This window comes from Anguilla anguilla, chromosome 1 (assembly GCF_013347855.1).
Source record: "Anguilla anguilla isolate fAngAng1 chromosome 1, fAngAng1.pri, whole genome shotgun sequence".
Lineage (NCBI taxonomy): Eukaryota > Metazoa > Chordata > Actinopteri > Anguilliformes > Anguillidae > Anguilla > Anguilla anguilla.
In genome coordinates, this window is record NC_049201.1 from 17443066 (window position 1) to 17468467 (window position 25402).

The 25402-nt window shown below is 42.5% G+C and overlaps 1 protein-coding gene across 16 annotated transcripts in view; it reads left to right on the top strand.

Moving 5' to 3' along the window:
• Positions 1–13908, top strand: part of LOC118228062 (ryanodine receptor 3) — a 126414-nt gene extending 112506 nt beyond the window's left edge. For all 16 annotated transcript variants that reach the window (XM_035419331.1, XM_035419286.1, XM_035419304.1 and 13 more), the window contains 21 exons: positions 628–708; positions 1294–1382; positions 1500–1628; positions 1890–1994; positions 3051–3132; positions 3661–4973; positions 5177–5238; positions 5316–5484; positions 5651–5737; positions 6201–6392; positions 6816–6946; positions 7319–7361; positions 7521–7648; positions 7909–7969; positions 8076–8222; positions 8308–8442; positions 8812–8968; positions 9280–9344; positions 10055–10155; positions 11387–11438; positions 12783–13908. In XM_035419331.1, coding sequence (XP_035275222.1) covers positions 628–708; positions 1294–1382; positions 1500–1628; positions 1890–1994; positions 3051–3132; positions 3661–4973; positions 5177–5238; positions 5316–5484; positions 5651–5737; positions 6201–6392; positions 6816–6946; positions 7319–7361; positions 7521–7648; positions 7909–7969; positions 8076–8222; positions 8308–8442; positions 8812–8968; positions 9280–9344; positions 10055–10155; positions 11387–11438; positions 12783–12878 — 3425 coding nt within the window. In that variant the 3' untranslated portion in view covers positions 12879–13908. The remainder of the gene's footprint in view (positions 1–627; positions 709–1293; positions 1383–1499; positions 1629–1889; positions 1995–3050; positions 3133–3660; positions 4974–5176; positions 5239–5315; positions 5485–5650; positions 5738–6200; positions 6393–6815; positions 6947–7318; positions 7362–7520; positions 7649–7908; positions 7970–8075; positions 8223–8307; positions 8443–8811; positions 8969–9279; positions 9345–10054; positions 10156–11386; positions 11439–12782) is intronic.
• The last annotated feature ends 11494 nt before the right edge of the window (positions 13909–25402 follow it).

The window sequence follows — 25402 nt, forward strand, 5'->3', positions numbered from 1 at the left end:
GAAACAAAAGGAAAAACCCAAACTGACTGACCCACTCAACACCTGTACTACGTACAGTATTGCTTGTTATTTGTGTGAGAAGTGTATTGTTTCTTAATGTTAACAGTACTAACTAGAATGTTTTTTGGTTCTTCCATGAGAATAAAACACCCAAGCATCATTTGCATCTAAAACAACAGTGCTCTGCTATGCTGTTTTAATCATGTAGTTGATAAGACTCTGGCTGTATTCAATCAACATTTGTCCTTAACTTTAACAAGTAATCAACATGTATTTCACACGAACATTACACTTTTTCTTAACAAACTCATCTTGGTGGTTCAGTTTCGGTGACCACTGAACTTGCCATACTTGTGAAGAAAAATATAATAATAATTATTTATTTTAATTGTTTGCCAAAGTTAATTGTTTATTGAATCCCAGCCTATTTTTTCAATATGGAGTCCTGAATAAGTTGCTTACATCCTTTGCAGTGATGTTAGTTCGTCAGCACAAAGGATAGACAGTAGTTTTGTGAGGGCATGAAAGCTATGCTGTTGAAAATTTGTCAGGTTTAAGATGAGAGCTATTGGCCTCTGCCATTCCTTCATCAAGGAATTTGATTATTTTAATTTCCTGTTTCCGAAGGTTCCAAGGTACTGCAAAATGATGAGTTCACCAAGGATCTCTTTAGGTTCTTGCAACTTCTTTGTGAAGGTCACAACAACGGTAGGTGCCAAGTACTGCATAAATGCAGCTTTCATGAGAAACAGTCATAAATGAGACGCCTCACCACAACACGTATGTGGCTTCATATTTTTGCCCTTCGGTGAATTAAACTTTGAGTAAAGTGTGTGCTACGGAATCTTGACAGTTTAACCCCTGTAGGGTGGAGAGTGAGAAGGTAATTTATCATGTGTCATGAATAATTAATTATTGGTTCTGTCATTGCCACTCCAGGGGTTCTGGGGTTATTGCTTGTTATCCCCGTAAAAGGCATTGCAACGCACTATTAACTTTAATATGGCTGACAGAACACTACTTGCAATAATGTGACAAGACCCCTTGGCAGGCAAAAAACCATGGGTGTTAATAGAAAGCCTGTTTGCACATAGTTGGGTGGGGATGTTTTTAAATTAAAAAAAAAGTTTTCACTGTTGCAGTTTAATATTTTAAGAAATTCAGTTGACATTTTTTAGTATTTAGCTACAGTAGCAATTATACTCACCTCAATATTTAATCTACATTATAGATACTGTATGATTTCTAAGCAAATATATACTGAGGTTTGCATTGTATCTCTGCACTCCACAGACTTCCAAAACTTCCTTCGTACTCAGACAGGAAACACCACCACAGTCAATATCATCATCAGCACGGTGGACTACCTTCTCCGTCTGCAGGTAACACAAACAAAGGCAAACATATAGCTTGCAAAATCAATGAGTCTCAATGAGCCACACTGGTTATTTACTGATGATAAATAACACACTGGGTGGGTACTTCTGATCGTGATCTAGGAGTCCATCAGCGATTTCTACTGGTATTACTCGGGAAAAGATGTCATGGACGAGCCTGGGCAGCGTAACTTCTCCAAAGCCCTGGCTGTAGCCAAGCAGATCTTCAACTCTCTGACTGAGTACATTCAGGTAAGGGACAAGTGTGCTGTAAAGCAGGTGCACTAGAAAAGAGTGAGCTTCTACAGTCTCAGGAAGGCACCTGTAACCTCACCTACGTGGAACCATTGTGTTTTGGGGAGTGTTTCGGATTAGGTGTCTGGACAGTTTCTCAACTTTCGAGGCCGATGGGGATTAATTTGTGCTGTTATGATATTGCATCTAATGTTATACTAGCTATAATCAATTTTCTGTTTGATAAACCCCAGTGCTTTGATTTATATTGTCTCCCAGGGCCCCTGTATTGGAAATCAGCAGAGTCTGGCCCACAGTAGGCTGTGGGATGCTGTGGTGGGGTTCTTACATGTCTTTGCCAACATGCAAATGAAGCTCTCACAGGTAATGCACTTGCTAGCTAATACAGCCTTTCTCTAGAATATAAATAAAGCTTTCAACAGGTAAAACACATACATTAAATGTCATTACTGTAATTAATTGCATGTGAATGATACATTTTTGTTTGTTAAATAATACAGTAAAACAATCATTAAGTAGAGAGAGAAATACATATTTTACCTGAATTAATCGTTTAAAATTACGACTACCACCAGAGGTCTCCCTTTATTTAGAAATAGTGTCATTTCATGAAGTCACCCTTTAATACCCCTTTATAGCCCCTGTATTGTGGTATTTGAAATGTGGATAACCAGCTACAGTGTTGGTTTCTTTCGGGGTAACTCTCACTGGCTGTCAGCTTAAAATGTGGCATCTTAATTTAGCGCCATAAACAATGTAGGCTTGCTTCAGTATGAATCTTGCTTGTGTTTAGTGTGCCATGGGGCATATTAAATTCGAAAAAGCAGTCACAGTATTGGTTTGCTTCAGTATGTATCTTCAGAGCCTCCTGCACAGATTGGACAGAGTGGCTCAATGGGACAGTTTGTGGGTGCGCTTGATTTGGCTGATCAAAGTGCCTCGGTTTTATTGCTCGCCGGGAGCTAAGCTCCCAGGCGTCCAAAATTGAGTCAGGCTTTCTCTGCCACCTGCTCCTGACTAATAGAATGACATTAGTGCAGGTTTATGGATAGCGCTGACTGTAAGGATTATCTATTGGAGGCCTTCATCTTTCTGATTGCCACTATGCGATAAGGCACGAGAAGTGGACTCTTGAGGGAGAATGAAAGTAAAATATAAAAGGGAGCAACCTTAATCTAGTAATGGAGCATTTTTAAGACATTATCAGAAACATGGAACATCACTTCAGAAATTCCCCAGTTATTTTAGTCAACCGTAGTTTTTCCTACTTCTTGTTGTCAATAACAGCATAGAGATGCAGGTTGTGGTAATGGTTTGTCATCATGGTCATTTATTATCATCGTGTATCACACAGAGATGGGCCAAATTGCCTTTTCTTATGTGTCAGTGTCACCAAGCTGCTTTTTTGTCTTCCTATAGGATTCAAGCCAGATTGAGTTGTTGAAGGAGCTGCTGGACCTGCAAAAGGACATGGTAGTCATGATGCTTTCCCTTCTGGAAGGTTAGTCTGACAGAATAGTACTACAATATGCATCTGAGACAGCTTGTAATTAGTGAAGATAGTGGCTTGCAAGTAAACCAGTTGCATAGTTAGCATCATTCAAGACCTTGGTGGTAACGTACCAGGCAAGCGAGGGCACAGCTTGTTTCATCATCAGCCCATACACACCTGCATGAACTCTCTAGTCTGCACACTCCACTCATCTGGTGGTTAATCTTCTCCATGGCGGCACTCTTATTTACCTCACTGGGCACCTAGTGGTGGAGTAGTCTGAATTAGAATGGTAGAATTTTTCAGAAGTTATCAGAAACTTGACAGGTTTTATGCTAAGCAACCATTATTGTCAATTAGATGCAGTATTTTACAGATTGGACTGAATTAACAGAATTTGTGTGTTTAAATTGTTCAGTGTTTTTAAAAGAAAGTATTTTGTGTGTGTTTGCGGGTGTGTGTGTTTGTATACTACTAGCAATATGTGGACGATTGCATATTTCCAGAAGGTTAATGAGCTATACTGCTCTCTCACAGGTAATGTGGTGAATGGGACAATTGGCAAGCAGATGGTGGACACCTTGGTGGAATCCTCTAGCAATGTGGAGATGATCCTGAAGTTCTTTGACATGTTCCTTAAGCTGAAGGATCTGACTACTTCTGACAGTTTCAAGGAATTTGACCCTGACAGCAAGGGCGTAATCTCTAAGAAGGAATTCCAGAAGTCCATGGAGAACCAGAAGCAGTACACCCAGTCTGAGATTGAGTTCCTGCTCTCCTGTGTAGAGGCCGATGAGAACGATATGTTCAACTATGAAGAGTTTGTGGAGCGCTTCCATGAGCCTGCCAAGGACATTGGCTTCAATGTGGCGGTGCTGCTAACCAATCTGTCAGAGCACATGCCCCACGACTCACGGCTGGCTGCCTTCCTAGACCTGGCCGAGAGTGTGCTCAACTATTTTGAGCCCTACCTTGGCCGCATTGAGATCATGGGCGGCGCCAAGCGCATTGAGAGGGTGTACTTTGAGATCAGTGAGTCCAGCAGAACTCAGTGGGAGAAGCCACAGGTCAAGGAGTCCAAACGGCAATTCATCTTCGACGTAGTCAACGAGGGCGGAGAGAGCGAGAAGATGGAGCTCTTCGTCAACTTCTGTGAGGATACCATTTTTGAGATGCAGCTTGCTTCCCAGATATCTGAGCCGGATGCTGTGGAGCGACCAGAGGAGGACGAGGATGACGCCCACAGCATCCTGGAAGAACTGGAAGAGGAAGAGGAGGAGCATGCCTTGGAGTCATCCTCTGCCTTCACTATTGCCTGTGTTTCCATGAAGAAGAACTTGTCCCACTTCCGTCAGCAGATCTCAGTCAGGAACATGCGCAAGCAATTCAAGAAGTTCAGGAAGATGAGCATCCGGGAGATGATCAAGGGTTTCTTCTCCTTCTTCTGGATGATCTTCACTGGTCTCTTCCGCTTCATGTACAACCTGGTCTGGGGCTTCTTCCATATCCTCTGGACTTCCATGTTTGGTGGGGGCCTGGTGGAGGGCGCCAAGAATATGAAGGTGACAGACATTCTGGGCAACATGCCTGACCCAACGCAGTTTGGAATCCATGGTGACGTGCTGGAATCAGAGAAATTGGAGACGAGCGAATCAGCATCAGGGGCAGAGATGGTACAGATGGCAAAAGGGGACCAGTCTGAGGTGGATTTGATGACGGAGCTGATGAACATACCACCTAAGAGAGAAGGGGGGAAGCACGGACCTGAACCTGGCCTGGGAGATGTCTCTGAGATCGTCGGAGTTGACGCACCTTCATTAGCTAGTGCCGTAAAGCAGAAAAAAGCTCAGGTCAGATTCAGCCTTTGTGCTATTAATGACACCACCATCTTCTGTAGTATTATGTATTTTACTTAATGAGTATTTGATCTGTGGAAACTAGCGGATACATGACCCTTGTTTTAATGTAAACCAGGGCGGCTTTATGTTCTTTTTTCAGTGCAGCAAGTTCAGTGTTTGAAAGGGACTGACATTGTGCTTTGTGTATTCCACAGAAAGAGGCTGCATCTAAAGAGACATCGGAGGTTGATCAGAAGGCAGAGACGGAGAAGGCAGAGTGAGTGTCCTCTTAGTGTGAGCAGGGTTTGTTCACGCATTCATGCTCCTCACTGTTTGTATGTCTGCACACCACAGCACAGAGGATGGCGAGAAGAAGGACAAGGCCAAGGAGGAGGAGCCTTCAGAGCCCGCAACTGAGGAGAAGAAAGTCCCCAAAAACAGACCTGGCCTGAAAAAGGAGGAACCAGAGGCCTTCATGGCCAGCTTTTTTGCAGGATTAGAAGTCTACCAGACTAAGATGCTGGTGAGTCAGGAGGATATGATTATCCAACCAACCTATGTACAATTGCATAGCATTCCTGCTTGAGGACTATGAACATAGGAAACAACCATGATTGATGTAAATGAGAAAATGTTAATAAAACCACTTGTTTGATGAATAAGTTTAATAAATTCACTCTTTTTTTCAGAACTATCTGGCGAGAAACTTTTACAACCTTCGCTTGCTGGCTTTGTTTGTCGCCTTTGCCATCAACTTTATCCTTCTCTTCTACAAGGTAACAACCCCTGCTGGGGTTAAACATAACTGCACAACAGTCCTAGAACACTGAAAACGAGAGCTGATATTTAGTTCTGATGTGAGAAATGTTAGTGGCAAACTAGGGGGCACTCTTTCCTTTCAGTCAGATTTTTCTCACAAAGTTCCAATTTCAGAAGAGACACTAAATATAGGAATTTAACAGAATGAGTTCCTCATTCCATTAAATGCCATGCATGAATTTTCACTTGGTGTGTAACCTTGATGGTCTTATCAAAGTATCTCATTCTGGTTAAGTAATTACCCCCACAGTTTAACTGCTAATATAGTGCTTGCAAATCTACCTTCCTGATATGTGGTGAGCTGGCATAGCATAGCTGCCGCATCACAAAGACAAATTGATGTCTGACTGTGAAGTGTTTTGTGATGCTTTAACAAAAAGTTCCATACAAATTGTAGCACAAGGATTCTACTGTTTTTAGGTGACTGGAGATGACTCAGGTGACGAAGACCCTGACCCCTGGAATGGCGATGATGAAGATGAGGATGAGGGTGGTATGGAGTACTTTGTGTTGCAGGAGAGCACTGGCTACATGGCTCCAACTCTACGCTTCCTGGCTATACTCCACACCATCATCTCTTTCCTTTGTGTGGTGGGATACTACTATCTAAAGGTAACCCATATGACTGCTCCGATATACCCTGAATAAGGCAACAAAGTTATGCCATTGCTGCATTATGTATTAAATCCATTGCTATTTTTATATATTTATTGGTTATGTAACTGGGGTTTCAGGGTTGATTCCCAGCTGAAGCACGTTCATTGAGGCTTTGAGCAAGGTGCCGTTAACAAAAATGGCGTTAGTTAAATATCCATCTTTATAAACGGATTGTATGTACATAGGTAGTGAGATGTGTAAGTGACTCGGGATTGGAGGGTCTGCTAAATCCTTAAAATGTTAACATACATTTAAAGAACAAATAAACTTACCGATACACAGGATAAAAAACGTCTTAATTTCTTTCGCCTTCTGTTTATTTTGCCAAGACAGAGGTGAGCGAGGTAGTGTACTGAATTAGCACCCTGTCTCCCTAAGGTTCCCCTGGTGGTGTTTAAGCGAGAGAAGGAGATTGCCAGGAGGCTGGAGTTTGATGGCCTGTACATTACGGAGCAGCCCTCGGATGATGACATCAAAGGACAATGGGATCGGCTGGTCATCAATACCCCGTAAGTCCGACAGAAGAACGCCGTGCACAGCTGTGCTCTCCTCGGCTCTTTCAATTAGCCCCGATTTTGTGCTAATAGAGAAAAGGAGAGGCCTCATTCAGACTGTTTTGTGCATGTGAGACAATGGAGCACGTCAACTCACTGTATGGCACAAGTGTCTATGTCAGTTTACACAATGACTGCAAATCCCCCCCGCCATTCCACAGCCGCTCGACCACATGGGCTTTCCTTCACCCACGGTAACTGAAGTGCGCTGACGCTTTGAGCCGTGCTTGGGTCCCACTTGTTCAGTGCAGCTGACTGCCCCCTCTCTGTCACCTTTTCGAATATTAACCAAGGAGTGTGATGTGTCCCTTTTCTTATTGCACACAGATCCTTCCCCAATAACTACTGGGACAAATTTGTGAAGCGAAAGGCAAGTAGAATTCCACAGACTAATTTTTACACATGGGAGTACAGCAGTTAATCACTGTGTGGTCTAACAGGGGTTGTACAGCATGGTCTCACCTTACAATTACGGTATTGCCATTCTATCTGTTCCATCTGTAACCCAGCTCATTTCCGTTGTGTACAGGTCATTAATAAGTATGGGGATCTCTACGGGGCCGAACGTATTGCGGAGCTATTGGGTCTGGACAAGAGTGCCTTGGACTTCAACCCCACAGAGGAGACAGTGGTGAAGGAGGCCTCATTGGTGTCCTGGTAAGGGACTGTAGTTTGGTATGGTGATTCTAATCCAGACAGAGAATTATTTCAAGCAGTCACACTGCACATCCCTACTGGTCTAATTTAACACGTGCTTCACAATAGGTCCCCCCTCTTCACCAGGCCTTGTTCTGAGATTTCTGTGCATATAATGGCTTTGATAGTATGGTTATATCTTAGTGCTCTTGGTTGGCTGGACGTTTTATCAGTAATGAGTTACCTGTTCTTCTGTGCATATGCAATTGTTTTTTCTACAGGCTGAGCTCCATTGACACAAAGTATCACATCTGGAAGATGGGCGTAGTGTTCACTGATAATGTGAGTTTGATACTAGATAGTAGATTTGCTTGGTGTTGGTAGTAAATAGTCTTACCATTCTGAAGTGTCATTGAACACTGTGGGTGATGATGTGCTCTTTTTGTAGTCTTTCCTCTACCTGGTGTGGTACACCACCATGTCCATCCTGGGGCATTACAATAACTTCTTCTTTGCTGCCCACTTGCTGGATATTGCCATGGGCTTCAAGACACTGAGAACCATTCTGTCCTCTGTCACCCACAACGGTAAACAGGTAAGGATTCCTTCTAATCTGAGCAATAGCACTTACTTGGGGCAGTGGAGTTCCGTAACTGAGGTCCTCTCTCCTTTGTACACAGCTTGTGTTGACTGTGGGACTGCTAGCTGTGGTAGTGTACCTCTACACAGTTGTGGCCTTCAATTTCTTCCGCAAGTTCTACAACAAGAGCGAGGACGAGGACGAGCCTGACATGAAGTGTGATGACATGATGACCGTGAGTGTCCCATCCCTCCACCTAACCAAACAGGCATAAAATTCAGCTTCACTCTCCGCTACAATACTAGATTTGAGTCGTTAGCTTAGAGAACATTTCACACAAGGAAATGTTTGGAACCACCTGTAAATTAGCTGGATTAAGATTCTGTGCCTCATATTTAACAGTGCAGTTACTTATTATTAATGGGCCTCTGTGCCTTCTTGGTGACATCCCATTTTTGTATTCCTGAAAGTTATACTGGTGCTCTCCACTTCTATATGTCACTCTGGATAAGAGCGTGTGTTAAGTGATTGCAATGTAATGCAGTGTGTGAAGGAATTTTCCCATCTGCTACAAGAAGTGTCCCCTTTCCCTGTCTCTTTCCAGTGCTATCTGTTCCACATGTATGTGGGCGTGCGTGCTGGCGGTGGTATCGGTGACGAGATTGAGGACCCAGCAGGCGACCCCTACGAACTCTACCGCATTCTGTTCGACATCACTTTCTTCTTCTTTGTCATTGTCATTCTGCTGGCCATCATCCAGGGTTTGTACTCATGCCATTGGGGGGGGGGGGGGGGGGGGGGGGGGGGGGGGGGGGCGGGGGGAGTGAGGACCACCCATTTTAAAGTTATCTTGGCTGTGCAAGAGGCTCTGAGATGCCCAGAAAGAGTGTGAAGCTAGGGGATTATTCCCCAACTGCTCCTTCACAGCTCAGCTCTGAAAATAACCTTCTATAGTTTCACAACACATCGTAGTCCTAATCCCACTGTCCCTGTTCAGTTTCAGCAGCGACACTTTTTGAAATAGTTTGGTGACGTAAGAGGCATTCACAGTCTTGATTATGTGCTGAAACAGGTCTGATCATTGATGCATTTGGAGAGCTGAGAGATCAGCAGGAACAAGTGAAAGAGGACATGGAGGTGAGCATGAAGAGATTTTACCTGATCCCCATGGCTTTCCAGTTCAATTTACTGTATGAAGTTTTGTTCAAGATGTTCAGATCTGCTGTATATGGAAAACCTGAACTGCAATCTTAAAATAATAATTTGTAGGTTCACTGTGCTCTCATACACACACTAGACATTTGTTTATGTTGTTAATACAAGGTAATTCAGCATATGTACATACTGGACAGTCAGATTTCCATTTCTATTGTTTGACATTGCAAAGCATTACAAATCTTGTGGGGTTGTACTTTTATTTAAGATTAGTGCACAACTAAATTCCAGCTGTTCTCAGTAGCTAGCATGGAAGAATCAATTCACAATAAATCGTTTCACGATGAGCATGATGAATATACTCAGGGCCCAAGATTTGTGCAGAGGGAAGCCCAACTGTACATGTATTGTACCGTGCCTGCATTGCTTGCTATTTTCTGGGCAAGTGCCATCACATCATTTGTTGTGAAGGTAAGGCTGTACTTTGCAAAGCTGTCTTTCCCCATTGCTGGGAGTATGCTAATAACATATGTATGAAATAATTATTTCATATGTATGTGATAGTTTCACATTGTGACAAAATCCTACTCTATTCTACAGTGGTGGGCGTGCTTTCTTGGGCAAGAGTTTCATGTCTGCATATTATTTAAAATGCACTCAGCTGACAGATTTGTTCCTTGCTTATTCCTCAGACTAAATGCTTCATCTGTGGGATTGGTAATGACTACTTTGATACGACCCCACATGGCTTTGAGACACATACCTTACAAGAGCACAACCTGGCCAACTACCTGTGAGTATCCCTCTGCCACCCTCACCCCTTGTACTCACATGCCTTAAAGAGACCATTCACGTACACAAAAGATGTGTCGATTGTATTGTGTTTTGGTGACACCTAGAATGCAATCTTACTGGTGAGTTGCATTTATTCTGTATCTGATTTTGATTAATCATATTTTTAAACCTTTAGAAAGATGGCAGAATAGTTCGCAGAGATTTAATTTAAAAAATGATCTGCTGCAGCCTGAAACTTTCTTTTTCCAAAATTTACCTGATGGACATTTTACTTTGGATCACTTTAGATCAATTTTTGGTTTCCTGTTCAACATACCGGATGTAGCAGTTACAGAAGAATGTTTCACTTGGTTACAGACTTGTAGTTCTGTGTTTTGAGTATTTAAATTAAGCTTGGTGGTTAACATGCTGTGATATGAACGTGATTTTGCTGCTGCTTATGGGGATGACTAAGGGTCAAGGATGCCCATTGTTCTCTTTTCAGAATTAATTTCCATGCTGCTTCATTATAGAAAGCCAGAATTGTCAGTCCCGGGAAACCATGGCGACTACACTCTGTTACTCTAGCAACAACAGACCCACTACTATTGCAACGGAAAATGTAACATCATTTGAAATGCCTCCGACACTGTGGGGGCAATATTAAATGTCCACTATTGTGAACCCTAATGATTTCACAAAAATCCATTTAGGTACAAAGCTGTCTGGACAACCACAGTCTGTCATGTTGGAATTATCTACCATTTCTGGTTCACTTAACTTGGTGGGACAAAATACAATTGAAAATCATTCAGATTGATTTGGATTCTTGGTCAGACTTGAGTGCTGAGTTGTGTGATGACCTGGAAAAATGGTGCTATGCTTTGGAGGAGATTAAGCTTTCATTGTATGGTCATCTTCTGCAGAATCTTTCAACATTGTCGAACATTAGAAGAAGTCTACTTATGCTTATTTTCTAAAATCTTCCATTTGATTATCCCTAAGCTTAACTGGATTTATTTACAGTATATATGCGTCTCCACCAAAACTAAGGTTTGATGAGTGTCCTGCATAAAATAGCCACTGTGCATTAGCTTAGGTGTGTGCTAACCAATGGTGATGTTTGAAGTGAGCATCTGTCCTAAGTAATGGGCCATGAAATGCACTGTAATTCATTAATTCATGAGTGTCCATGTTGTGCATGAACAGTGACAGTATCCCCAGTCATTTTGTTTCTGTTGCCCTTGCAGGTTCTTCCTTATGTACCTCATCAACAAGGACGAGACGGAGCACACTGGTCAGGTACGCCTCCTGTTCTACCCTGTAACCGCTATCTTGACCTGCCAATGAATCTGAAACTCATATATATTAGAGAAATGATCTCATATGAAATTTTCTGTGGTACTCAAACATTTTTTTAATTGCACAATACACCACTTTCCATATCAACCAATGCTCTGTGAACATCTACCAAAATTCCTTCAATTTGTTTAATCATGCCCACTCATTTTGTAGCAATAATAATCATAGTAATAATCTTTATCCTGCTCATATTTGTGGCAGAACTACTCTCATTTAAGTAACGTGGCATCAGTGTGCCTCTTGGTATCTAATGATATTTTTTTCAATGTGTCTCTCATGGTGGTACTCACACTACACTCAAAATCTCAGTTGTGTGTGCAATTTAATTCTGAGGCAAAGTGATTTTCCATTTTTCATCGACTAATTTGTTAATACATCCTGTACCACAATAACACAATTCTCTCATGCTGGATTTCAAGTTCATTTTGAATTCGTAAATTCATGTTGTTAAATGAAAATGGTACTGGTTATATGGTAGTCTCTTCATTAACTGTTTTATTTTGGATTGATTGTGTAACTGTCTGCTATACATACATATTGTAGTGAATTGGTTATTTAAAAATGTAGCGGTTAGTAAATGCATTTGACACTCAAGAATGATCCAATTTCAACACCAACCCGCCCCCCCCCCCCCCCCATACAGTATTATAGTTCAGTATTATTTGTTCAGTAAGAAGTTTACTGAAAAAGGAAACATGAGAATGAGAATATTATTTATTGTTTTTTGTTAAATGTTATTGCTCTTTTAACACATGAGATGAGTGGCTGTCACTCGAGAGATATCTCACAAACAGCCCCAGGACATTCAGAAACAAAGGGATAGCACATTACCTCCAGAGACGTTGTCAGGCGCATCCAGAGAAAGCTGCTGACCCCCTGAAGATTCCCTAGGAGCGTGGGAGCATTAATGCTCTTCACTGCGCCAACTCACCTGCATGCAAACGGGCTGTTTGCACAGAGTCAGAGCCTGGGGTTAATCAGCCTTGATGGAGTCAGCCATTACATCTGACTATTGAGCTATTAGAACATCTTGAACTATCAGTGTTCTAAATTGGGCCAGGCTTATAATTTACGTCAAAGAATAAGCCAGTTATTGTCAGCAGAGGTGCAGAAGTACATTTGTTGAGGGTATCATACGCTAAACAAGCAACGCAGTTCCCTGTCCAACTAAGTAACGTATGTATGTATGCCGATCATGTGCACAGGTAGCCCCTGTTTAATGCATTTGAGAAAGCTGCTCTGAACTGACGCCGTGCTAATGCGCTGTTTCTCTTTCCCCTTCAGGAGTCGTACGTTTGGAAGATGTACCAGGAGAGATGCTGGGACTTCTTCCCTGCCGGGGACTGTTTCCGTAAGCAGTATGAGGACCAGCTGGGGTAGAGAGGACACAGCGCTGTCCGACCCCGCTCCACTCCCACCATCCCCAGCGACACTCCACAGACTGCACCCAAAACTTTGTCCAGCTGAACTACCACACTCCCAGTGACGCAAGTTAACTACTGAAAAACGTATGCCTCTTTTAAACTTTAAAGAAGGACTAGACGCACGAGTCGTAATGCTACCTTTTGTATTACGGAATAACCATTTCATATCAACGTAAGGTGTTTTCCTGTTACCTATGGTACAGTGCCACGTGCCAATTTACAAGAAACTGCAAAGTCCAACCTGCCCAGACATTTGTTTTTCTTCTCTTTTCTGGAACAGTCCGTTTTTTTGACAACGCGTTGCCTTTCCTCCACCTAACCCCAAACCATTGCACAAATTTTTTGTCTTTTTGAGAAACTCTGGATTGTGTGGGGTTATGGAATGAGGTGTGAATCTCCACCCTAATATGCACAAGAATACTTCTTCAATATTCACTGAATGTTGGAAATGAGACTTATGCCAAACCCTAGGGTGAGTAGATCTATATAGAACGAAGTTGTGTTTTATTATACATGGTGTCAATCTGCTTGCTGAGATGAATAATACAGTTTAGAACCGTCCAGCTAAAAGGTTGAAAATGCTATGAAAATGCCTACTATAAAGTATTAATAAAGTGCCTTAACAACATGACAAAGCTATGCAAAACCATTTCTGTTCTTTCTAGAATGTTAGTGCTGTAGTTCTCCTGGATTAGCAACAAGCAGATGTACCTAGGTTAGTTTTGTGGCTTTTGTTTTCATTTGTTTTTAAAAAAAAGAATAAGGTTGGACTGCGTTAATGCTCTTTGGTTGAGGTTATTTCGAAATGCAGCATCCCTACTGCAAAATGTCACGGTACAATGAAAAAAAAAAAACACAAGGAAATCATGTTTCAAAATTTGCTGAATACTTTAAGACAAAAATGCTGTTGTATGGCCATTTGTATGTAGTAGCTTTGCTAAACTGTGCTCTTTTAAGGAAAAGAAATAAATTACCCAGTGCAATAACTTCCATCTCTCAGTAATGTATCTGTGTTTAGTATTGGTGCGTGAACTGAAACAGTGAATGTGCATTGGCTTGAACAGAGCTGACAGAATTCTCAGGAAATTACATCGTTGTCTGACCATGGGAATTCAAAAATCAAACTGAAACACCAGCATCACATGCAGGAAGCTCAATACTGACCTCTTAACCTAATGACTGACCTCTGAACCCCAATTCCCCAGAAGCACTAAATGTAGCTCTTGTAATTATTATGTTCATTAAAAATCTTCTTTGCCGACAAATAAGCAGGAAGACATTAAAGAGTGGAGATTTTTATTCCTCGGGTATGTGTCTGGAAGGTGGATTGCCCTGTTTCTTCCTCATTTCACCTTCTGCCCTTCAGCATATTCCCTGTCCTTCCTTAATAGACGTCATTAAAGGCCGTTCTTGTGAGTGCTAGTGAGCAGCCAGAGGTCCTGTAAACTGTTCCCGCATGGATATCACAACTGCTCATCTTTGTCAGTCCCTATCAGCGAAAGTGCAGAGGCAAGAGGAGGGGGGGTGGTTATTCCTGACTTCATTCATAAAGTCAGACAGAGACTCTTTCTGTAATTTGCTTTTTTCCCCCATGGCCAAGCCTCCATCACACTGCCATGACTGCAAATGGACCAAAACCCATTAGGTAGTGTTCTCAGATACAGATCTCTGGCCATCTGCAGAGTCACCATGAATCCACCATGAGGCTGTCTTGTCCCCTCTGTCTGAAGAGTGAATCCAGTACCTCAGTTTCCAGCTCTAGGGTCAGGAGAAGCAGACCCCTCCTCAATCACCACCTCCTTCGCCGGCTCCAGCTTCACCTCCCGTCTCCTGGGATACCGCCATGGAAAGACAGCTCATCATTGCCAAAACCAAATTAACAGCCTCGTTATGCAGGCATGGAGCTGGGTGGGCAGGAACCCAGTTGTTCTCAGTCGCCACAAACGGCGGAAGTCATCTAGGAAGAGACGTCTGGAATAAATGCAGCCAGATTGGGGGAGAGGCCCACGCTGCTGGACTGGCACACCGTCCTCAGGCTGTGGGTCCAGACAGGGACACTCACTCTGAGCAGTGATGATCAGCATTCAGGAAACCTGCTCAGCAGCCTGCAGGCCATTTGGTGACCACCTGCACTGATGAGAAGACGGCATTTACTCCCTTTATATAATCAGCCACGCACTATACCGTCATGCAACAGCCCGTTGCCATCAAAAAAGTTTTTTTCAGCTTTAAAGAATTCTTAATTTGCACATTTGTAGCATGAGCAAAACTCTTTATGATTGGGTGATACGGACATGCACAGTGTACAGAAGCAATAGGGGTCAGACACTGTTAGCATTTTACTAATTAAATGTGTGAGTGTAGAGTGAATTCATTATCATACCAATGTCATACAATATTAATGAAATATTTCTGACACTATAGCTCTTCTATTAATATGCAATCTCACAAATATACAGGGCAGCCTGGGAGTATTTGGACAGTGATACAGTCTTCATACTTTTCTCTTTCCATCACTTTGGTACAGTTTAATACGCTCATAAGTTTTTTTAATGCACTTTTTAGCAAACTCTAACCTGGCCATTCTGTTATTGAGGCTTACCAATGGTTTTCATCTTGCAGTGGACACTCTGAGGTTAAGTTGGTGTAGTCTTCTCTCTTCATTAGTCTTTGATGTATGCTTACATCCTGAAGAGTTATCTTGATCTGCTCGCCAGATCGTCTTTCTTTACAAATGCAAGTATTCTTCAGTCATCCACTACAGTGTTCTTTCCGCCATCTACCAGATTGTTTTCTATTGCTCAGCTCAACCTCTCTGATCCTCATTTTGAGAGACAACAGCAATATACTCCCAAAATGCAAATACCACACCTGTAATCAACCCTAGACCTATTATGAATTTTCTTGTGCATGAACAAATAATACAACAACTCACATCTGGTCCTCCAAAATGTATAAAAATGGTTGTAATTCCTACATGGTTCACCCAATATGGATGTAAATACCCGCAAGTTAAAGCAGTCTACGCTTTAACCTTGTTTTCATTTCAAAGCCAGTGTGCTGGAGTGCAGACAAAACAACCTTCAGAAGAGTACATTTTTCTTAATTTGCTAAAACCACTCAAGCCCATTTGTATTTTACATGCAAGTGGGCTTGAGTGGTTTCAGGCAGTTGTATATAATATTGATTGAATTGCAGTTGTTTGATTAGTCCTAATGCCCATTTCACACAGTTATTTTGTCTTCTCAAGCTGAGTTAAAAGCGAATGTCTAGTCTTTGTATAATGTCCCGCACTGTTCATGCTAATATGCATATACCCCTAGTTCACTGGGCAAGCCTAGCTGAAGTAACATTATAAAGTCTCATACTGTAATAATGGAAACGTAGCTTGCGGTGAAAGATATCCTTATATAATGTCTTAAATCATATAAAATTAGCTTTAATCTGCTGTATGATGCTTGACAGATGTTTGCCTTTGACTTGCCCTTGTTTTATCAATTGCCAGAAGAGAACCTTTTCCTCTCAATCAAATGAATGGCATGAACTTTCTCTTTGTAATAAGGTTCCTGCATGAAATTGAACATTTTAAATGCAAGAGTTCATTTTGAAAAAGTTAATTCATTAATTTAGAAGACAGGAACATTTAAGAACAGACCACAGACTGGGCTGGGTAATTAATTGACAAGGTAGGACAATTTCTCAATCAGTCATTATCCCTTTCTTACAAGTGTGGCACTTTAATTCAGAATTGCCCTGCTGTCTAGTAGCTACCTTCTGTCTGCACCTTATTGGTCTCTAGATCAAAAATATTTCAGCCTTATGTCGAGGCTTAAAGTGTCCACTTGAGTAACCGCCTTTCCTGTTCTTCTGTGAGCTCTTGGAGCTTGGAGCTTAGACTCAGTGCATTGTACTGCGCAATAATGGACATTGGGAGGTTTCATCACAGGAGCTCAAAGAATAGTGTGCTGACTTTATTTCCTTTAGTTCATAGCTTTTGTGGTCTTGTACCTACTGTATAATTTGGATGTGTATGTGACTGCTTTGATTTTGGACCAAGGAAATTTTTCCATTTTCCCCTTGCTCACGGTAGACATATTGCTCACTAGAGCAACTATTTCCTTCCCTTCAGTTCTGTTCTTTATTAAAGTAAACTTGCACTTCCTATTCAGTTGGGTGAGATAAAAGTCACGCTGTGTATTTGAATCATACCAAACCAGGTGTTTGGTGAGAGCGAGAGGCATTAACACATTACTTAGGAGACTCATCAACACCTCTTACAGCTCCTGTGTGCCTCACCTTCTGCTCCATCTGACCCTTCAGCATGCAGACGCGGTCAGGGTCCCAACAGGCGGGCCAGGGCATCGCAGTGACCTGCCTGTGTCTCAGAGTCACGCGAGGGCATGGGCCACCTGCATGTGTTCTATTTCATTTTGCTTCACTACTGCATCATCCAGCAACAGCATTAAATAGCCACTGTACTTTTGTGTCTACTTAAGAGTTGGCTCACTCAACTGAAATGTGAAATGAAATGAAAGAGTATATACTGTAAATCTGAAACATTTGTACTGTATACTATTTGAAGGATATAAATACTGTTCAAGTAAAATAGAGTAATATGTAAATATGTAAAGCCATTTTTTATTATCCATGTCAATTTATATAGATGTTCTTGTGTGAATTTTTTGCTGTTTTGCTTTTTTATGCAGAAATTGACTTTTTACTTTGCTGAAAAGTACAACAGTTGCGCAGAGAATCAAACCTATAACCCTGTGGTTACCAGACCTGTTCCCTAACACTACCACAGACAAAATGCACTAGACAGGAGGCAGCTGGGTGACACACTGCATTGACTATTGGAGGGACAAAGGGTTGGGGTTAATAATCATAAAACCTGTGTCGGGACAGTTGGGGTACAGAGAGAGGCCACATCTGTCTGAAGAATTTCTCCCGGCTTGCGGAGGCCTGACTGTCTGCATTAGGGGGCTGTGGTGCGGTGAAGAGGAATGCTGCATTAAAGCCAGTATTTATAACCGCCCTGAGAGAGGCCATTCTGGATGTGCGAACCCATGATTCACACCAGCCCTAAATGGGATCACAGTCAGAGAGAGAGAAGGAGAGAAATGCCTGGGGACGTTAAAGGGATACTTCCCTCTCCGGAGTTGTCTGATATTATTTCGGTTTTAGTGCTTTTCATTAGTCCAAGTATTTTATGTGTGATAAAATACATTCCATATATTTACAGGCGTTTCTGATGACCTGTTTGCTTTACAATGGCTTTGTGGTTCAAAGCAAAAATATTGTAGCATTTATTCAAAATTATAAACATAAATATAGGAAATAATAGGATATAAACTATTTCCTGTCGCACATACAACTCGAGGCTCCTGTGCTCAAGGAAAGATGTACTGGCGCAATATAAAAATGGAAATGTATGTTCACTCTAAAGTGTTTGTTGAATATTGTTTTTTAAATTAATGTGTTCATATGTGTGGCCGCTGGAAGGATAAGCACTATTATTAAATGCATTTCTTCGCTTCAAACCACTTTTGAAGTCCTTCATTGCGCTCAAACATTGACTGGGTGAAATGAAAACATTAAAACTCATATAATTTTAAAAACTTCAGAAAATTCACTATCCCTTTAACAATGCCAGCAAAGCAAAGAGTGTAGAAAAGCTGAAAAGCTAGAGGTGGAACGTCCCTCAAAAAAGAAAATTAGCAAACATACATAATTTAGAAGCTGCTAGCTGAGGCAAGCTTCCCAATTCAGTTTCCCAATTCATTAAAGCGAAAGGATGGTTTGGTGTCTATGCATCAAAACATTTCAGAATTCTGAATGGGATGGTAATGCAATGGGAACACGATTTAAAGAGAAATAAGACATTGGATGCTACATATGTGTTTATGATATTAAAATCAATATGTTTTTAATCTATATTTCCAAATAACAATGCACCACGTTGCCTTAAATTTAGGCAAGAAATAATGAAGTAAAGGCATAGTTCTGGGGGTCAAAGTATCATGTGTTTTGAGCTACGAATTACGTTTTTTTTTATGAGGATGGCATGAGGTTGGAATAACTGGAAATAGAAATCACAACATAACGAAGCACAGTCAGAAAATCACCCCGAAATCTGTTGCTTAATGACACCGTGCTCGCTCGCTGACGCATTTCCTGCCAGTGACTTTATTCTTGACATAAAATGTCATGCTCCTGCTGCTTTCTAATCTCCTGTACTGATCTCACTCGGCATTGTGGGGGAACGGCCTTCCGCTGGGACGCAGCAGCGACTGAGGACAGCAGAATAAAGGACGCCGCTTGCCTGACACGCTGGTCTGTCACGAGCAGCTGGGCACCCGCGGTGTGCGCTCGACCCCCGCTCGCTACAGCGAGCACCCCCCCCCCCATATACACACATACACACACACGTAACACATACCCAACTCGCCACTGCCCTTTGCTTGCTTCCCTCCTTCCTCGTGGCTTTTAACTTATCATCAGTGGAGAAAAACCCTGTTTGTTCACCTCCTAATTGCACCGCCCTGCAGACACAGCGGGCCAGGGGAGAAGAGCATGGGCAGATGGTTTGTGGAGCATCGTTTCTGCCTCTATAATTCTCTTTTTGAACAATGACTCACTTTGCTGACACACGGCGCAGAAGTGATGTATTTCTTAATGAGGATGAGCATAATTACTGTCTTAAGCAGACAGAAAAACACGAGAGAGAGAGAGGAACGTTTAAGTCTTCGTAAACATGCTCAAAATGAAAGCTCGGTAATTTGGGGAAGATATTTGTTTTCTTCTCTGGCCTAATTATGATTAAATAGCACATTTTCCCACCCTGGTTCCTGTGTCTTGCGGGAATTTCCAGGAATTGCATAACTTCTTTTTCCTAGACTTCACAGGGACGCTAATTGATATGGATTATATTTGCCTAGTGCCTTAATTGCAATTCAAAGGGCTTTAGTCCTAGGGCAATGGGCACTGCAAGACATGGCCTAGGTGTATCTCATAATGAGAAGAGCTTATACACCCTAATCTCCTTTTCCCTTTCAGTGAGCATTGTGAGGATATTGTGCAGCCTGCCTGAATCAACAGTTGATTAAGGAAAACATGCAGACTACCACAGGTAGGTGGAGATTCTTGGGGTACACACTTTCAAAATGCGAACACCCTGAGACCCTATGCTCAGAGACCCCATTTGTCGAGTCTACTGCTGTGTCTCAATGTTTAAGGAGGCTAGGCCAGTTATCTTGAAAACACTTACCTTTCTGAAGTTAAGTAGGAAGGTCAAAGAGCTGTGCTGGGTCCAGGCAAACAAGCCTGAGATAAAGTGTAAGCTATAAGTAAATATGAGAGAGTTAGGGTTCTGACTGATGGAAAACAGATATTGTGCAGACCTCAGCAGAAATCAGTCCCGTCTTCTTCTTCCATGTCAGTCATGCCTGGTGTCGGGCAGGATTAATCAACCAGGCCTCAGACAACAGGACACGCATGGACTGAACTGGAGCCCCTCATCCAAGAAGTTCTAGAACATTACCCCAAGTTGGAATAGACAGCACCGCAACCCTGGTAAGAGCTGCCATGACGATGAGAGATCACACCATGTGGCATACTTTGTCACTTCAGAGTGTTTTAACCAATGTCCTTTAATAGATTAAGTGAACTTTAGAAAACTCTGCATGGGAGACATTTTTTCCATAATTAAAAACTAAAATAAAACTTTACGTACCAGGTATCAAGAGACAGAAACATCATGACTGTAGCCAAAGAGGAGATACCAAATCCAGCCAGTAATATTACCAGCTCTGGGACATTGAAGGGTATGAAGATACATTGAAGATACGCCACATTATTTCTCATGGCTTTGATGAGAAATGTATGTGTTTTTTTTTGTGTGTGCATTCGGCATGTGTGCGCGTGTGTGAGTTAGTGTGCCAGTGTCTGTGTGTATCTGTGTCTATATGCTTGTTTGTGCAGGTGTGCGTGTTGTGCGTGTGTGTGAGTATGTGTATGCATGAGCACACGCGTGCCTCCATGTGTATGTGTGTGTGTGTTTGTCTCTGGCTCTTGCACTCCACATCCCCTGTGCTGTTACTGTGTGCTCTGCAGTTCTGGCATTCACTCTGGTGACAGATGTGTCTCTCTCTGCAGCCTGGCAGCCCCTAGCCATGCTCTGTGAGGTGGAGAGAGAGATGGAGAGAGAGTGATAGAGGGAGAGAGAGACAGATAGGTTGAGACAGAGGGAAGGGGGATGGAGATGGAGAGATGGAGACAGAGAGGAAAAGGGAGAGAGAGGGGGTGCTGAAGATGGAGAGAGATGTTGAGACAGGGAGATAGAGAGGGAGAGGGAGAGGAAGATGGGCATAGAAAGGGAGAGCTGCAGCAGGGGGAGGGGTGACAGAAAGGGATTTAAGGATAATTCTCCATGGAGTACATTTCACTTTCTGAATTTTATCTTGTTTTAAGCGATAAAGGTAAAAAAAGATACCAGGCTGTGAGACTGTATTGGAAAAGATGAGAACATGGTTGTACCAGAATTGTTAATATTGTATAAGTCCATGGAGGTTTGACCTTGCCACAGAAGTAGCATTCAAGTTTGGTTGAATGCTACTTCGAGTTTTTTTGACCAAAGCTGCCTTAGCCAGAGGTGCTGAGAGACACCAAACTGGAGTGTGACAGTATTTTTTCCTAATAAAAGCAGGTGAGCCAAACATGATAACTGAAAGATTACAGGTAAGGAGGATCGCTACATTACATAGTCCAGAATGAATCACTTGTTCTTGCAGTCCTTGCTAAGGAGATTCCTTTCAGTTGCTCTTGTATAACTACCTCATGCATGGATAGGTTGCTCCCTGCGAAAGTCCATGTTTAAACAGTGAAAAAGGCTCACACAATTAAGAGCAATGACTCCAAAGATATGGATCTGTGGGAGTGGCTGAGATGGGGCTTGAAATTATACATGAAAAAAAATAATAAAATAATAATACAACACCATATAAAACACACTTTCCATTGAAATTCTAAACTGTCTGCTAAAGACTACACTTCTTTCAAAATACTTAAATAATTACTTTAACGTTAAATACAGTTTAATTACATATTTGAACATACTGAACATCCCGAAAATGCATTCCCTCATTAAATGGGTTATAGCTACAGAAAGGAATCCCCGTATGTCGAGGTATCCCCAGATGTAAATATCTCCACAGAAAGAGTAGCTTTAAGCTTTTTCCTCTTTTCTGTGTCATCCTCTGGGCAAAAAGGTTTTCATAGCTTAAGTATGAAATGAGCCTGTCCATGTGCTGGCTTTTTTAACCAGCATTGGAAGGTCATCACCAGACAGAATTATTCATGAACAGGCCATTAATGTCCAAAACACAAGGCCTTTTATGGCTTTGTTGTTTCTGTAATTAGGCCCCATTATTATTATCTATTTGCTTGGCAGAGGCCTTTGATTTTATGTTCCCTTGTTGGACAATATGTTTGCTGGATATTTACTGGACCAATTCAGTCTCTCATTACTTCGATGAAGGCTGTAGCAGCCAGGATGAGAATCGAACCTGCAAGCCCAGTACTGCTGGCATTGCGGGAAACAGACGCCCTTTCAACCTTGAGAAAGTGCAAGCAAAATCTGCGTGGACCACAACACTGAGGAGGATCAGTAACAAGGTCAGACAGAGGACTCCTGCTGTTTTAAGTAGGGAGAGACACAGGGTGCAGAGCCCAGGGGCTTTAACAGCTCTGGCGGTGTTTCATTGCGCTGACCAGGCAGGCATCAACCGCCGGTATGGAAACTGAAGTTGTTAAAATTCAGCGCGCCAAGGGGTGGTGTGTGAGTGTGGGGTGGGGGGGTGGGGGGAGCTGTCAGTGAATAAATATTCTCCCTCTTTTTAAACGGAACATGACAGCAAGAAAATGATAGTAGTAAAGAAAAAAATCTCCTTGCCTTTGGCGACCGTTAAAGGAGGAGCTCGCAATGAAGTTCAGCCGCACCCAATGGGGTGGGGTGAGACGTTACCCTCTCCCTCCCTGACAGAGAATTTGAAGAGAACGAAAAACACTGGCTGGGTCCGTCTCCTCTACTCACCTGGTCTCTCTCTCAAGTCCCTCTCTCTCTCTGTGAGAGAGACGTATGACATAGGGTTTACCCATCAAACCTATGGGCTCCCTTCTGAAGGTAGGTCGGGTTAGGCCATGAAAGGTCCAGGCATAAACTGTCAGTGGGCATGTGGAGATATGCCCTCCTCAAACCTGGCACAGCTGACATATTACATTACATTACATTACATTACAGGCATTTAGCAGACGCTCTTATCCAGAGCGACGTACAACAAGTGCATTCGTTCACGGTGCAGAGGTGCAAAAGAAACACACTAGAGTGCAGTAAGGATCGTAGTGCCAGAAGTGACCACATCGATCAGGACTCCAACCCTGTAGACACCATTTCAACACTCTTCAAAGCCTCGTTGTCCAGCAGAGATGGGGATTCAGATAGCAGATTCTCACTTAGGGGGTTAATCTCCTGTGTGACAGACTGCCTGCACAGGGCTCAATCACTGTGTTGGCAGTAAAACACTGCAGTCGAGCCATAGTAATAATCCATGTGCCTTTTAATCTGTGACTCATGTCAACACGCTTTCAGACCTTTGCCAGTAAACAAACAACCACCCTCCCCCATATGTTCAACCTGCCACACAGGAGCCTCAGTGGTTTAAGCCATCCCTCACTGTGATCAGAAAAGTCATTTATTTCCAGTCTATTAAAGTTCTCCATTTCAGTTTGAAAGGATGAATCTTAGTTTAATTTAGTTTAGTTTATTTGCACACAGTAAAAGAAAAAAGAAATACAACAAATAAAAGAAAGTAGTACATGTGCGGGTGAGATAAGCTCAACGAGCTTGTATCGAAACCTCACCGGTTATAAGGTTACGTTTACAGGCATTGTATATTAATGTTAATGTGATACAAACATGATAAACAAGGATAAACCCCTCAGTCAATCACATGTAGACAAACGCACATGCTAACACACACATGCATACACATGCACACACACACACACGCACATGCACACACACACACAGTCCTACGGGAGCAGATGAGTGAATATGAGGTCTGACCCCGTGGAGTAATGGCTCACAGCAGCGCCCCGCTGTTGGAATGAGCGGAGGGGCCCGAGCGAGGCCGGGGCCCACACCGCCACGGCCAGGGGAGGGGAAGAGGAGGATCAAAGGGGCAGAAATGCAGCCTGACAGGGCCGCGCTGACGTCCGCTGGGCCGAGACCGCGGGGAGCGCGGTGGAGGCCGGGCCGCGGCGTGACCTCCGGACCGCGGCGTGACCCCCCTGACTGCGGCGCGCTCCGCGGGTCGGCCCTGCTCTGCCCCGTGCCCCGTGCCCCGGGCAGGCTGCACCACAGTCTGCTCCTCTCACCACGGAAACAAACAGCCAGCGTCAACATCGCCAGCACCACCAACCCCTGCCATCGATCATAACCATAGCAGTGTTCCTTGTTTACCCATGGATATGAGAAATATTCATTAAGAGAGACACATCTCAAATCAAATCTAATGACAAAAAGGGGATTTGCGTAATTGTCTGTCAGTGAGCCATGCTGAATTCCACTCACAGCAGATACATAAAGACCGCTCTCTTGTAACAAGCAACAATACAGGCAGTGTTATAAACCTTAGAGGTGGACCACAAATGTAGAAAAAATAGCCATCCACATGGCTGCATATTATTGGTTAAAAAAAGGTGAGGTACCCAACAGGACGCCTTAGGAATCCCCATAAGAGGACTATGGGTGAATGAGCAAGTTGCTAATGACCCTTCATTTGCAGTCGGTGTATGCATCCCTGGAAACCTGTTCCAAATCCAGTGAGATTCCTGACAGGACGTTCAATCACTGTATCAATAAAATCAATCAGGACCTCATTATACTGTGTACAAGTGACTTTTATATTTTGATCCTTGTAACATGGATTCCCCTTAATGTTGCCTCGACCTGCACAAAGCGGTCTGAAGAGCCAGTGCACATAAAATAATAGTCAACACAAAAATTAAAATTAAATAAAAAATAAAATACCTGTGCAACCCATTAACGTCCCTCATCAGTTCTATATTTACTATCCTGATCTTTGGCTGCTGAGTGACAGCCACTAGTGTGGGAGTATCATGCATTTATCAAAAATATTTTGACGTAGGATCAGTCAATGACAGTAATGAGAAATGAGAAACATGCCTGCTATAAAGCCCTACTAAGCGTTGCAGTTTGTCATTCAAACAAGAGCAGGATAACACTCTTTGCACGCATTTCTAAAGTCAATACACTCATTCACAAAAATATTTACATAAAAGTACAACAAGTCAGTTAAAATAAACTCAGCCTTTGCCTAAAAAATATGAAATGCTAACAGTGACCTGATTATTAATGACAGTAAACAAATGAAATTATCAAGAAAATGGAAATATAACAAT